Source organism: Phasianus colchicus, chromosome 4, assembly GCF_987193195.1.
Source record: "Phasianus colchicus chromosome 4, bPhaCol1.hap1.1, whole genome shotgun sequence".
Lineage (NCBI taxonomy): Eukaryota > Metazoa > Chordata > Aves > Galliformes > Phasianidae > Phasianus > Phasianus colchicus.
The window spans coordinates 60,468,126-60,483,728 of record NC_143439.1 but is presented as its reverse complement, the minus strand read 5'-3'; the positions used below and the strand labels follow the sequence as shown (position 1 = coordinate 60,483,728).

The 15,603-nt window shown below is 37.9% G+C and overlaps 1 protein-coding gene across 2 annotated transcripts in view; it reads left to right on the top strand.

Moving 5' to 3' along the window:
- Positions 1-7,627, top strand: part of EVC2 (EvC ciliary complex subunit 2) — a 65,890-nt gene extending 58,263 nt beyond the window's left edge. For both annotated transcript variants that reach the window (XM_031588367.2, XM_090139665.1), the window contains exons 19-22: positions 402-489; positions 4,906-5,096; positions 5,652-5,750; positions 6,204-7,627. In XM_031588367.2, coding sequence (XP_031444227.2) covers positions 402-489; positions 4,906-5,096; positions 5,652-5,750; positions 6,204-6,474 — 649 coding nt within the window. In that variant the 3' untranslated portion in view covers positions 6,475-7,627. The remainder of the gene's footprint in view (positions 1-401; positions 490-4,905; positions 5,097-5,651; positions 5,751-6,203) is intronic.
- The last annotated feature ends 7,976 nt before the right edge of the window (positions 7,628-15,603 follow it).

The following is a 15,603-nucleotide window of genomic DNA, read 5'->3' as shown; positions in this document are numbered from 1 at the left end:
TTCTCACATGGCATTATAACTGCTTCATAATTTGATCTAGAATGAAAAAATCATCAGTAATGAGAAAGCTAACAGTTTGTTGTTATTTCAGCACCAAAAAGATCCAGAATGTATTGAAAAGTGTGGAGATGAAATTTGAGATGATAGGAGGACAGATTGAATCATAGTCTTTTGGAGTGATTTCAGATTTGTATTTTGTGCAAGACTCTGCTCTGATTTTGTGTTGTGATTCAGGGGAGAAGGGAAGGGGAGAAGCGTGTTTATTTTAGATGTTATGCTGTTCAACCAGCGTAGCTGATAAGAGTCACGCTTCCTGAATGGATAACTTTCAGTTATTGTTTCCTGTAATACATTCATTGTTCCAGGCAAGATTTCTATGTTAATTCTGTCTTTCACTTCAGCTTGAGAGATGAGCAGTGGAATTGTATGGTGCTTGAAGATCTCTTGGAAAATATAGAAATGGATGCATTTTCAGCACTTTATAGTCAGGTAAGCGTGAAATCAAAACGAAGGTTCCAAGTTTAGATTATAGCTGTATCTGGAAACTTTTCTTCTTTTTTGGGAGCCATTGCAGATGTACTTGGACCGAGTTCTGTAATAGTCACTGCCAGTTCTGGTGTTTGCAGCTTACATTACAAATCAGTTCATTCTGACCTACTTTCAGCTTTTTTAATTTTAGTGAGTTGTAATACTTTTTGTTCACTTACAAATCCTTTCCGGCAGTTGTCCTGCTGCATCGTGTTCCACTAAACTAAAGAGAGAACTAAATTGCATGAGTTTATGTTTTACAGACAGGCCTACAGTCTGATTTTCATGTGTTAAGACAGGGATTTTGTTTAGTTTGCAATCTGTGAGAAATGATTTGCACTGATTGTGTTACAGAACTAAATTACAGAGGCACTGCTAGTTAAATTTTCTAGTATCCTTACTCGTATTGTTTTCAGAAAGAATATCACCTTTTCGTTGGATATAATTTATTATCTGTTGTCTGCCTGTCAGGTCCACACAAGGCATTAGAAATGAATCAGTTATCCCAAATATTATCTGCAGATCTTGGTTGAGATAAAAAGGTAGCATCACAATACTACTATACTAGGTGGTATAGCTTTTAGCATCCAGGTGTCTTGCCACTCAAGGGCACCTGCAGCCACACGTATAAGAAAGCGTGAATTTCAGATGTCAGCAAGCTAAGGAGAAACAGGCTGCTTAGTCTAAGAGAGTGTCAGGTTTTACAGTGTTTCAGATTTGTTTCTATTCAGGATTATGTACCCCTTATCCTTTCTTGAGTTAGATGGCTATTTGAGATCAGCTTAAAGTAAGGCTACTGTATATTACATATGCATCTCCTGTGTATTACGTCTGAGATTCACTGGAAAGGTAGCGCCTGTTTTCTGATCTTTACTCTGATTTTGATTAGAAACTTGCGTCAAGGTCTCCTAAAACTCATAGGAGTGTGATAATTGCTTAGTTCTGTCTCTCATGGGGTCATTTGGCCTCTGTTCAAAGCACATTCATTGCACGAGCCTTGCTGGAAGAGATTTGAGTCATCTGGTTGCATGATGGCTCCAGTGCTGTCCTGGAGTGGAGTGTCTCACTTTGTACTAAAGAACTAAATGAGAGAAAATGCCAGAATTCAAACCTAGTCTAATATTTTCCATGTTTCCTATTCTGTAGACATAATAATAGAAGCACCAAAAATTCATTCTGACACATCTTGCAGGGGGTAGCATTTGAAAGTGTTTCAAAAAAGTTGTGATCAGCATTACCATTACTATTACATATTATCATTTTCCTCTTTGATTTTTCTCTTGCAATCCTTCTCTTCCTCTTCTCATTAGAGTATGGAACAGTGACATGCGCAGTGACAGCTATAAGGCTTTCCAGAGGTAATGCTAAGTTGAGGTTTTGTTTGCACATTTGTGATTGCAGCTTGTCTAACAAGTTAAAATCTCAGAACACTTTTCTAGCTGAAGAGGGATAAAGCTGTTGTGTTCAATATTTCTATTTTTTTTTTCTTTTTTTTTGTAGAATATGTGAGGAGTTAAGAGGCTTATGTGGCTATTTTGTTGAACCATATGATGCTTCAGATACTTGCTGAGTATGATAAATATAAGTTTTAGATAAAATAAACTTTTTTCATTTCAGTGAAAAATAGACATGAGAACACAGACAAAAATTGAAAATGCTTTGCTGATGTTTCCCTGTAGTACTGTGGTTTAAGTCATTGGTCTTGGTGGACCAGTCACGTGAATTAGTTTTATTCTTTTTTGCTAGCTCGTATATTTATCTGAGACATTCTGCATCCAGAAATGCTTACCAGCATACAGGTTTTAAATAGCACAGACCAACTTTGCCAGAAAAGCACTACCAAGACCATTATTATAGCATAATTTCAGTGTTTTTTTAATCTGCTTTTGCCTTATGTTTTTTGACTAATCGAATGGCTGGGACCTTGCACAGTGTTTGTTTAGCTATTTCATGGCCTGGTGAAAACCCTTATCAACACTATGTGCAAACTCTTAAGACGACAGCATGAATACTGCATTATTTTCATGCTCTTGTCCTTAGTTTGCCATACATGTGAGTATGGAAGGGTAGAAGTTGCATGCTGCAAGCCAGCTGCTTAGCAGAAGAGTTCTTATCTTGCAAAGGATGTTATGAAATGTGTATCTACTGTTCTTGAGTATAGCTGTGCCTGATAGAGCCTCAGCATTTACCTCTCTTATGAAGTCGTTAATTCAGGATGTGTGGCATGTTAAGATCAGCTGAATGCTGAAGCAACTGTGTATGACTTGGTGGAAGATGTGAGAAACAAACCCAGTGGCTGAGTGCTACTGCTCCTGATGGTGAATCATTTCAAGAGAAATCCTTTCACAGGAGACCTTGGGTCTTTTCTTAGCATTTATGTTCAAAGATTCCATCATATGTGGAGAGCTCCTTCACATACATGAGCACAATTCTACTCTCAGCAATTACCATAATATAGTAACTCCAACTATAATTCCAAACTGTAAAAAATTACATGCTCAGTAGGGTAGCAATTTATTAATTTATTAATTACATTGATAATAAGAATTGATTCAAAATCTTTTTTCTTGTCAAGTTACAATTTATAGACACATTATAATGGCAAACATTGAGAAAATATAGCTGCTGTACTTCTGTATCTTGCATTCATTCTTTTCTTTATAGAGGATTTAGACTATTTTTCATATCTGTGGATGTATCCTTCTCTGGAAAACGAGATATGTTTTATTTTTCAATCTTTAATCCCGCAGCTTATGTGCCAATGGAGATGGATCTGGGTCATTAAGAGATTTGCTTGAATGATAGTGAGTTCAGGAATGTAAGCCTCTGGCTGAGAAGTTACTTCTAAATAAGCATGTAGCTGTAGCCCCAGGTACAGTAGTTGGTTTTTTGAGACAACAGACGATGGAGGCAGACTGTTGTTGAAAACAGCACAGTAAGCTTGAAACACAGCATAAGTCAAATTCATTGATTCTTTCATATAGGGGTTTAAATACATGTTGCTTAGACCAAATACTTAATTCTGCTGTTTGTAAATCAGAATTTATACATCCCTATTCTCACTTTGGCCAAATTCAGAGAATACAAATGAGGTTGTTGGTGGCACAAGTAGCCATTAGCGTTACAAAAGATGCAAAAGCCTGATCTTTACAGTACCTTGCCATATAATGCGCCTGTAGATGGAAACTCATCCCACACTAGTGTGACCTTTCCTGTATTTGAATACACATTCAATTCTCCTTCCCACATAGGCAGGTTGATCTGGGTAGCTCATAGATCAGTACTCCCTTTGCAAGACCTGTGCTGGGTGCACCTGGCTGATGCTACTTGCAGTACTGTTGACAGCATTGTAGCAGTTTGGAGGATGAATTAATCATGAATTATGCTGTGTTAGAAGAGAACTAAGCAGTAGTACTAAGTACAAACCATTCTTGTTGAAGAAAAGTAATGGTCAGAGGGGAGGAAGGAATATTTTAAGAAAGAAATTGTAATAGGGAAGAGCAGTAATGAAGTCATGATGGTTTGATCATCTGCATATAGATTACTGAGACCATTCAGTCAAAGGGAAGGGTGGATCATAGAAATGTGTCATTTTTATGTTTTTTGTAAGAACAACAGTTTTTAAAGACAGAAAAGATCTGTATAAACTGACTTGCAAAGTTAAACGTACATGTCTGTATTAAGATTTAAACTCTTCTTTATATTTTCCCCATAGAGGCATCAAATCACTTCTTACTCTAAGAAGTGTGAACTGATGTCTCTTTTACCTAACTACAGTGACTGTTAAGTTTTAGGATGAAAATACTGGGTATTTCAAATAGCCCATCAGTTTTACTAACCTATCATCAGTCTTAGCACTTTGTCTCATTCATTCTCATATCTCCATGGAAAATATACACCATGGAAAATATACATCAATACTAGAGAGTCCAGGATACTTTGAGGAGTGACTGGCTCTCTTGTATTTTGGAGAGGAATTCTCTGCTTGGCAATGGGAAAAGGAGATTGATTGATTTTTGTCATTGTAAGTGGCCTTTTAAAATTTGGATTAGTGATGCTTGGGGAGTTGTTTTTGCATGGATTTTGCAGAAAGAATTGTCTTTTACAGAGCGTCCTTTTGGTGAAATAGTTTATTTCAAAAAAGATTGACATAATGCTCTGAGAGTTGCTCATGTGAAAAAAGAACATGAACATGAGATTTGAGATTGTGACCACTTGACACCAAAGCTGACAACGCAAAAATTATTTTCAGTAATATTTAGTTTCTGTGATGAACAATTCTTTAATGTTAGCAGTTAAAAATCAATTACAAATTTTTTCTTTTTTTTTTAAATTTCAGTATTATATATCTCTCTCTTTCACCCATTAATCTTCCAGGAGCTCCAACTAGCAGGTTATTTAGCCAGACTGACAAGGGTACCAATGGGGATGTTGCACAGGATTCTGAACTTGTTGCTGCCCTCCAGTACACAAAGTGAGATTCTTTCTATCCTTGATTCCATTGGTGTATATTCAGATGCTGCTGAAAGTGATAGTAATGCAGACGAGTCTGGTAGCTGTAAAAAAAGGTAAGTGGGATTTTTTTTTGGTAGACCATTGCAAAAGATTATTGTTTTCTGTAAATATTGATTTCCTGTACAAGCAAATAACAATAGAAAAATTGCAGGTGCATATTTTGTGAAATTCTTATATGGGGAAATAGTGTTTTGAAACTGGTTCATTATTTCATGAAACAAAATAAATTAATTGATGAGAAGTTCATACATGTTACAATTCATAAATAAAGCAGTGGTTTTATAGATTTATAAACCTTGCTCTGATCATTTTCTTTCTGTTAAGTTTGTTAGAATAATAAAATCTTATCTCCCAGCTCTGTGCCTTGACATAGGAGAGAGAAAAAAGGAGATGTGTTACAGGACCCCTCTAGTTGTTGGATGTATGTTGTCAAGGAACAACCAAGGGTCCTTGAGGTGTGATCTTCTGTGATTTAAATCATTTTTGTAAAAATATAATTATATTCATGCTATTAATGTCATGGATTTTGTGGTTATAATAAGAAGAGGGAAGAAATTGTGTATGTTTAGGAATTTGCTGCTGGGAATATTTCTTTCATTCTCTTTCAGGAGGAACCAAGAATGGCAAGCACTGGAGTGCAAAGTAAGGGAAGATCTGATAAGCAAAAGTTTGGAAAGGATCCTTTCTTTAAACAGGAGAAAAGACAGGTAAGGGAAGAACAGAAGGAAATATATGATTATTTATTTCATCTCCAAAGATGCTTACTTTTATATCAGAAAACAAGTTCTTAAGTATGCATTTTCTGATGTTCTTCAGCTGTTTGGTGCTTGTTTCCTACAGCATATTTACACATAATGTGCAATTATATTGGAAGTCTAAAAAGATTTAACACATTTATTTGCAAAATTTACACATTTATCATACAATTTGCCCACCTCCCTATGTTACTTATTATAAGGTTAACTTTTCTTATGTGATTTTATATCTCATAAAATGATTTGTAAATTATAGTAGATTGGAATGGAAATTACACTTTGGTCTGTCTGAAATACGATTATCTTAATTTTCAGTGGAAAGTCACTAGTGTGTCATGCAGTGATAGAGAAAGTGATCTATTTTTCTGCCAGGTTTTTATTTATTTCTTTATTTCATTAATGTAGCTTGATAAAGAAGAAGCAAGTTGCCCTTCTGGAAAGGCCATCATTCATTCACCTTGAAAGTTTGCCTACGCGTCCTCCTGTGGAACAGCCCAGTCCACGTGTTTCTTTTAACAGTGTGACAGCTGAAGCCATAGAGGTATTAGACACAGGGGAGAAGATATTTTTGTTTCGTGACCGGAGTGATCCAACACTTTCTTTTCATAATTATCCAAGAAAAAAGAAAAAGAACTTTCTTAATTCCAAAAAGGCTGCTCGTGCAAGTATAAACTGATGAGGGAGAGTTCCAGTTGGAGAATCAACTGGTGAAGAGTAAGTTATTTAAAAATCAGAAAAATAATGAGAAATAGTGAAGTATGCAGTTTGATTAGCACTTGGGTTGCCTTAATAGCATTTTTCTGACATTGTAAATGGCTGTAGTTTTATACTGGCACACTTCACAGTGAGCATTATGCATTTTATACTTCTTGACAGTGCAACAGGTGGAATATATTGGGTGTTTTGTGATATGCATTCTGACAGACAGGACTCTGTGTTTCTTCAGTACATTTTGGTCATTTTTGCACTGATTTTTACTGTAGCTCTATCTTTATAATTTATATCAATTTATTTATTATATAAAGCAGGTACTGATTTGCTGTTTGTGTATTTATATATTCTTGTAACAAGCTGTGGTTCAGCAGATGACATGCAGAGATAAAACTCGCAAGTCTTCTGCTCTCTGTTTTTCTGTTTTTCTTGCTAATTTACTCTATAATCTTGTGCTGTTAATGGGCTTTGAATGTTACTGCTACTCTCTGTATTCTCTGGTGATAACTGGTAGTTTAGGTCTTCAGCATACTCTCTTAGTTTTATGTCCAGGAGTAGTTTAACATTTCACTATTGTTTATAAGCTAATTCAGTAGAGCAAAGAATGTTGCTTCAGTTGGAAACATAAAGTTTAAATTTTAAATATTTGTAACCTGTTGCAGTCATTTTCATGGAGAAACAATACCATATATGTCAGTAGAAATGGGAAAATGGCAAATGCAGCTGTATTCGCTTCACAAGCTTTTTTCTATTACAGCACTGCCAGTTCTCACAATTTTAGGTGGCTATTTTTGAAGTTCTTATTCCCAAATTTCTCTAAACTGATGTCAATATTACTTTACATTTCAGAAAAGAGTCAATTTTCAAACTTTTCTAGTTGGCAGAAAGTCTGTAAATATGAATCCTAAAAACAGTAACAGGAAAAGGTAAATTAAAATAAATGAATATGTTTGTTAATATTTCATTATATTCTAGCCTGCTTTGTGCTCTTTTTTTAAAACTATGTAATGCTCTGATGGTACTGTGATTGTGTACTTTGCAGTTTTTCAAGTGTGGAGTTTCTGTGCCTTTGTATTAATAGGATGCCAATTTAATTTTAAAAATAAAAATGTTACTTTGTATGCATGTCTGCAGTTGGCATGTGTTCCCATTGGAAAAAAACCTTTTTTTCCCCACTTCCCTTAACGTGTTTAAATATTCATCCCACGGTAAACAACAATTAGTGTTTCTTATTGCTACTAACATTAGAAAATGTTCTGTGCAGTAATTAGGCTAATAATCCTAATTATTTTCTGATTGCATTCTTCAGTCTCTTCAAAGAAGTTGTCACTTGCACAGAAAGAGGAGTGTCAGAGCTGCTGTGTTTTAATGCATCTGATACGTCCTCCCCAGGGCATTGGTAGGTTAAGGTAGAGTCTGTCCTAACTTGAGACAGGTCAGAGCTGCTTCTGCAGGAGGCTCAGATGTTTCAAAAAGGAATTTGGAACAGCCATGTCTCAAGCAGCCCCTGTGCAAGAAAAAGCAATAGGAAAAACTGAGCTGTTCTGAGGGCTACAGGGGCCCCTGAAAGCTGAAGTATCCTCTCTTGAATTAAAGTCTCTCCCAAGATATCTTCCCAAGCCTGGATTCCAGGCTATTATTATATGAAAAGAGAAGCAAGAAAGCTGGTCGCAGATAAGATGTTACAATGCAAAATCTGACTATTGATTGCTGTATTGATTTATTATCCTTAACAACTAATCTGCATACCTGATAGTGGAAAGATAATTTGCAACTCCTACTCATCACAAATTTGAAGCAGCTTGATGATTGGAACAGTCGAGAAATGTCTGAATCAGATCCATATCATGCTGTATTCAAAGGAATGTGCAAACTTTAAAATCTCTTGCACCCTATGAAATGGGTACTACATAGCTAACAGCCAGCTTCAATAAAGATTGGATTATATTCAGTTTTGAGTCATTCAAAGGACAGAGGGGGCCAGTTGGTGTGTGTGTTAGAATCCGTTTTCCATAGCAGACACCTTGCAAGAAATATCTGCTGGACAATCACAGAATCACAGAATTGGCCCAGGTTGGTAGGGACCTCAAGGAGGAAAGGGCATGTGATCCGTGACAGCCAGCACAGCTTCACCAGAGGAAGGTCATGCTTGACCAATCTGGTGGCCTTTTATGATGGAGTGACGGCATCAGTGGACAAGGGAAAGGCGACCGATGTCATTTACCTGGACTTGAGCAAGGCCTTTGACATGGTCCCCCACCCTTATCTCCAAATTGGAGGGATGTGGATTTGATGGGTGGACCACTTGATGGATAAGAAACTGGTTGAAAGGCTGCAGACAGAGGGTGGTCATCAATGGCTCTATGTCCAGGTGGAGGCTGGTAACGAGCGGCGTCCCCCAGGGATCTGTCTTGGGACCGGTGCTCTTTAACATCTTTATCAATGACATCGATGATGGAATCGAGTGCACCATCAGCAAGTTTGCTGATGACACCAAGCTGAGTGGTGCGGTCGACATGGTTGAAGGAAGGGATGCCATTCAGAGGGACCTCGAGAGGCTAGAAAGGTGGGCCCGGGTGAACCTGATGAGGTTCAACACAGCAAAGTGCAGAGTTCTGCAGTTGGGCAGGAAGAATCCCAGGCATCCATACAGACTGGAAGGAGTGGTCCTTGAGAGCAGCCCTGTGGAAAAGGACCTGGGGATCTCAATGGATGAAAAACTTAATATGAGCCAGCAGTGTGCCCTTGCGGCTTGGAGGGCAAATGGGATCCTGGGCTCCATCAAAAGAGGGGTGGCCAGCAGGGACAAGGAGGTGATTGTTCCCCTCTACTCTGCTCTTGTGAGGCCCCATCTGGAATACTGCATCCAAGTGTGGAGCCCCCAGTACAAAAAAGACAGGGAGTGTTGGAGAGGGTCCAGAGGAGGGCCACAAAGATGATCAGGGGACTGGAGCACCTCTCCTATGAAGACAGGCTGAGGGAGCTGGGCTTGTTCAGCCTGGAGAAAAGAAGGCTGCGGGGTGACCTCATTGCAGCATTTCAGTAGCTAAAGGGAGCCTACAGAGGGGAGGGGCATCAACTCTTTGAAAGGGTAAACTGCAGGATGAGGGGAAATGGTTTTAAGTTGAGGGAGGGGAGATTTAGGTTGGATGTCAGGGGGAAATTCTTTATAGAGAGAGTGGTGAGGTACTGGAACAGGCTGCCCAGAGAGGTTGTGGATGCCCCATCCCTGGAGGTGTTCAAGGCCAGATTGGATGGGGCCCTGGGTAGCCTGGTCTAGCATTAAATGAGGAGGTTGATGGCCCTGCCTGTGGCAGGGGGGTTGGAGATTCATGATCCTTGAGGTCCCTTCCAACCCTGGCCATTCTGTGACTCTGTGAGGCTTATTGGCTGTGCAGAACAGTCAGTCATCAGGTATGGCAGACATAGGGACCCTCAGCATCATCATTATCCCAGCTTTCTATTAATAGTGTGATCTCTCCTGAAAAAAACTATGTGGTGCTTGTAAGTTAGAGGTTTGCATTGGTAGGAAACAAAATGTCCCAGAAAAGCTGTTAAGAGGATCTCCTGCTGAGAGAGATCTGCTATGAAATACAACATACCTACTAAGCCTGATGAAGAATAATTAATGCCAAGAATGATATTCTGATACAAACTACCAACATTTTGTCAGAAGGTCAATCAATTGTTTAAAAAAAAGTGAAAATGTATCTACAGGTCTGACATTTTTGCACTGAGGAAAATGCAAACATGAATGTAAAAAGATTAACATTTTTGTAGAAATAATGTTTGTACTTCTTAGGTAACTTTATCTTCATTTTTTACTATCACAATTTTGTTGCCAGATTAAGTTCTAAAGTGACAACATGTCTTTAATGAGGTCAGTTCTGCAAAATGCTCATCTGCTTTACCTGAACCTGGGGAAATCATGCTGCTTTCTTACGTTATCTTGTATTTATTTAGTTGCTATTTTAACACCTTCATTTCTTCTGGGGAATGTAAAGTTTTTGTGCTGCTATCTTAATACAGTCCAGTGCTAGTAATTATATTGCCTTTTGTCAACAGTTCTTGTTCCTTAGAGTCTGACAGCAAAATTTTTAAAGCACCAAACACCACGTCCACTAATTCTGAGTTCTCACTCTGCCCTGTGCCAGGATGTTTTTCTACTGTGCTGATACTGGTATTAACATAGCTGTGCCAGCATAAAGGAAGCTGATTTTGCCTACCGAATTGTTAATGCTATGTTAGGAGAGGCTGTTTTGTCACAGGTCATTGGATGCTGAATGAGAACACGTGTACCAGTCAGGCAATACTGTGAAAAGGATAAATGTGATCCTTCTGGCAGAGCATTCCAGGTGGGATTCGGCTTTTGCTGCTTGTCCACTAAAATCCTCTTCCGCAAAATGGCTGGCAAAGGCCAGCAGCTCAGGTCTTTGCTGCTCTTTCTATTTGTTTTCTTGTTGTTTACAGGAAGCAAGATAAGGAACTTGTGACTCAAAACTTGTGAAAGACTCTGCTCTGCTTTCACCATTTGTGTTGGCAGACAAGCTGTAACACAAATGGGCCATTTAATGCAAACTGATAATGTCCATCTGTATGTGGATGGTCTCTGCTTGCTTGTGTATATAACCACTAGTTATTTTTTCTACCTCAGCTGTATCAAGAAGCTTGAAACCCAAACCAACTGAAAGCAGTGTGCTTTCCTTAAGGCTCAAAATTCATCTGGAGATCAGGAGGCAGTGATTTGGTTTGCTGTACATTCTGGAAAGAATTATATTTGGAGAAAGCCAGTTCTTTGGAGCATGTTCTTTAATTGGGTCAGAGAAGAGGTTTTGTACTTTCATCCACTTCTGTTTGAAGGAAGACAAAAAGAAAATAAATTCTCAGAGTGGCAAATGTCACTCCTAGGTACTTGTTCAATATCTCAGAACCCAAGATCAGAACTTGGATAACTTTGAGCATTAGTATTAGGCTCTAGTCCTTGATTTTGTGCATACAAGAATGGAATCTCATTAGAAAGTATACATGGTTTTCAAGTTGCTCATGTGAACAAAAATATTCATATGGAGAGTGTTTCAGGGAAGTAAAAAATTACTTCAGTAGAAATATACATTGAAACGCCATTGGAGGAGGTATTTTGAGTGATAGATGTGCAGTGTCTGTGCTAATTTGGAATAAATGTGTAACTGTCCAATTCTTCTGGTATATTTTTGTTGTGCTTACGGCTTGACCATCATTAGTAATTAAATCTAGTAATGTATGCTGGCTGCTTTCTATTCATTTGCTGTTGATCACTGGTAATCCGTGTTTTAAAATTACCATCATGGCTGTATTTGCAAATCAGAGTTTATGTGTGTTACATCCTGGGGAATACGTTTGTCATTCCTCTTCATGTACTACAGAAATATATGGCAATTCGAGGTTGCATTTTGAAAGTCTCTTTCAAAGCAGTCTGTACTTTCACATCCTTCTGTCCTGGAAAATATAAAGGGCGCATCAAGTATTGGAATCTGCCTTTGAAACTTACTGAAGATTTTTGAGTTCTTGAAGATTTTCAGATTTCCCAAAATGTTTCATATTCTTTCTTGCAATATTGTTAACAAATCTTCTGTTCTTCTAACAAGCAGGGATAAAATTTTACCTTCTCTTTTATCAAATGAGAAGGAAGAGTAATTCAGTGATGCTTTTAGCAGTTATTTTTCAGGTTTTTTTCTCACAAAGATTTGTTTCCTTAAGAAAACATTTGTTTATTTGATATCTGCCACTCACTAAGGAACAGAGAAAATGCTGTAAGTCCTTGCTTTGTCATAGATTTCCTTCATAAACCTCTTTTTTTTTTTTTTTTTTTTTTTTTTTTTCCCAAGAACGAATGCATTATAAATTGTTTTTCTGTCTGGTTGAAACCCATATATATATATTTTAATTTATTGTTGAAAGCTTTAAGAGTGATTTAATGAACAGTGCGGAGCTTCAAGGTTAGCTGGTGAGATGATAGTGACCAAGTCTTTTCTGGTGCATGGTGCTTTTTACTGTCTGTGTCTTTGAGAAAAGTACTACCCAAAAGCACCTTACACTCTGCCCAGCTAATGCTTGGTTCTGCCAGCTGTACAAAAATGTAGGAAATCTGTGGTGCACAGAAGAGTCTTTCCCATAATTACATGGTTCGTCAACTTTGTGTAAATCATTGACAGTATTTTCTTTATAGCTTCTTTACAACAGATCTCTGCTAACCATGTCTCCCGTTTGTCACTGTGCCATTTCCTACATAATACTCTTGACTTATACTTAATGGCATTACAGACTGTTCCTTTCGGACCATTTATCTGTCTGTGTAAGTCTCTCTTATTTTTAATCTAGTCTTCAGTGTGTTCACTGCTCTTACCATTTTGGTATTGCTCAAGAATTTAATAAGATTACTCTTTATTTCATCTTAAGATGATCAGTAAAGAGAAATGGAATGTCAGTTAAAAAAGCCATGGCTGTTAGCCATCACAGTAAAATGGAAAGGAAATTGGAGGTAACCCAACTCCTCACATCACATTTTCAGCTCGTACCTGCAGAAAGGTAACTTCTAGACAGAGGCTGTCATACATTTGTTCTGAAGATGCGATGCTCTCTTTCTTGCAAGCGTATTACTGCATAAAGTAAGTCATGCGATTGATTCTTCAGGGTAAGAAGGGGGTAAGAAGTGCTTCATCTAAAATACACTCAGTCTTAGAAAATATTTAGGAAAAAAAAAAAAACAGAAAAAGAGTACTGTATTTACCACAGGCTCTACCAGTACAATTTGTACAGCCTTGTACACCAATTCAGCCTTAGAATAAGTCTGAGAAGAATGCAACTCTTCTGCATTAAAGATAAGCTACATCTAGTTAATTCTATTAATATAAATGCTTAATTCACAATTCTATTTATTAACTTTTAACCTATTTGGATAACAAACCAGCATACTGTTAATATAATTGTCTTTTGAACAGTATTTTTGTGGAATGTGTTCCTGGTTGTGTGATATCTGAGTAAATGAGGTTGCCGATTGCAGATCTGGGGACCAGTGTTCTATCATTATTTTATTTTCTGTTTTTATGAGGTCTGCTATGAAGTTTAAATAAAGAATGATAAGCTTTGTAATCTCAGTCTTTTGCACGCAGACCTAATGGCACCATTACTAAGAAGCTACTTCCAACATGGGGTCCTTATCTTCAACCTCCAGGCCCAGATAACCATTCTGATTCCCATGAGGGTATCAGTTATCTGATTGCTTTTCTTCTGATGCTGCTCAACACCCTTAGAAAAGTGATTCTGGGAGCTGTCTGGTTACAGCAAAGCCATGGGCTTAGGAAATTGATTACCAGTTCTTGAAGCAAACCAGGAAGCTGTAGCAACACAGCGTGTGCTGACAAAGATCTTCAAAACCATTGTGCGTATTGCTGTCGAGAGTATATTTTTGATGCCAAATCTCTACTGTGGAATGAATAAAATGAGACCATGAAATGACTTTATTCTGAAAATAGTTGTATTGCTGTCATGAAGTGTGTTTTTCAGAAGTGTTCTTCCTAACTGAATTATATGCAGAAAGAGAACACTTGACTTCTGGCATTTGGAAACAGTATTTGCAAAGAGTGCGTGATAAGGAGAAGTTGATAAGAAGAGCTCTGTAAATTTTGCGGAGAAAAAACCCTCCAGAGGTGACCATGCAGCTTCCTGGCTCCTCCAGTAGCTATACACGCAAATAGTTCCCAAATGCAATAGTATTATTTACATGAATAAAGATGTCAGAATGTGCTTAATACAACCCTCTGCACACTGTGATTCAGTGTCATATCAGACTAGAAGTTAATTCAGTGTGGCACAAACTCTGCTAATATGTTCTGGCTGTCAGAGTAAACAGGGTATGCGCCATGATTTACTTTGCTTTATTTTGACCATCTAAATGTCAGGGTGTCGAATTGAAGCTAAATGTCATGGTTTCCCCCATAGCTGAGAGGCAGGTACAGGCACTGCCCCAGGATGCTTCATGTAACACCTACGGCAGGCTTATAAGTCTCCCTCTTACTGCTTTGTTACTATGTGACTGTATTGAAGAGGAGGAACTGGGAAAATATGACTCAATGCCACTGTGTAAGAAAGTATATTCTGATAAAAATATTTTTAAACTTCTCTTGGACTCTCCTGATGTGTGTGTGCGTGTGTGTGTGTGTGTGTGTGTCATCTCAAAGCAGAGGTATGTTTTCACTGTGGGTCTCAGAATCTCTGAGTAAAAAGGATACTAAGTGCATGACATCATGGTTGGGAAGGAGACTCGTATTTTATGGGACTAGTAATTGGGTAAAACAGAGTTTTCCAGGTTTAAGTCTTTCTTCAACCAAAAACAGAAGATCTTTTCAGATCCTGACTACAGTTGCCATGGGAACAATTTCAAACAAATATGTGATTAGAACTGGTTGACATTTTTAATGAAAGAATGGCTTTCACTTGCAAAACAAACTTGTGTAGCATGTATTAAACAAAATTGGAAATCAAAACATTTAGTCTGGTTTGTTTCCATTTCCTTTTTCCTCTTTTGCTTAATCCTTTCAACTGGCTGAAAATCTTATTTTCCCTCTTCCTTGCATTTATGAAAGTAAGCCTTTTTCAGTAGAGGCAAAACATGCTACCAAATATTTGGATAAATGCAGTGCTCATTTTAAACCAGTAATTTCAGGCTACATCCACAATTTGGACACCTTGGACTAGCCCCAGTAATGGGTTAAGTATCCATCATCCAAAATATAATTGTCAGTGAATTCTGCACTGCATTCTAACTGTAGAATCACCTAATCTTCATAAGCCGTGAAACTTAATTTTCCACATCTAAATATTGGTGGTGACCCTTGCTAGAGGAATCAAGTAATCTGTGATTGATGTACATAGGGGAAAATGCTTTTGTTTTATTTTCTTTTCCTTTCTAATGCCCTCTTGATGAGCCTGCGGGGCTTACAAGGTACGAGTGAAAACAAAGTGCTGGTAGCATGCAGGATTGCAGCTCTTCCTCCATCTCCACTGAAAGCAAGGGCTGAGGCTGAGCTTTGGGGTCCAGCCCCTGCCAAGGACCAAA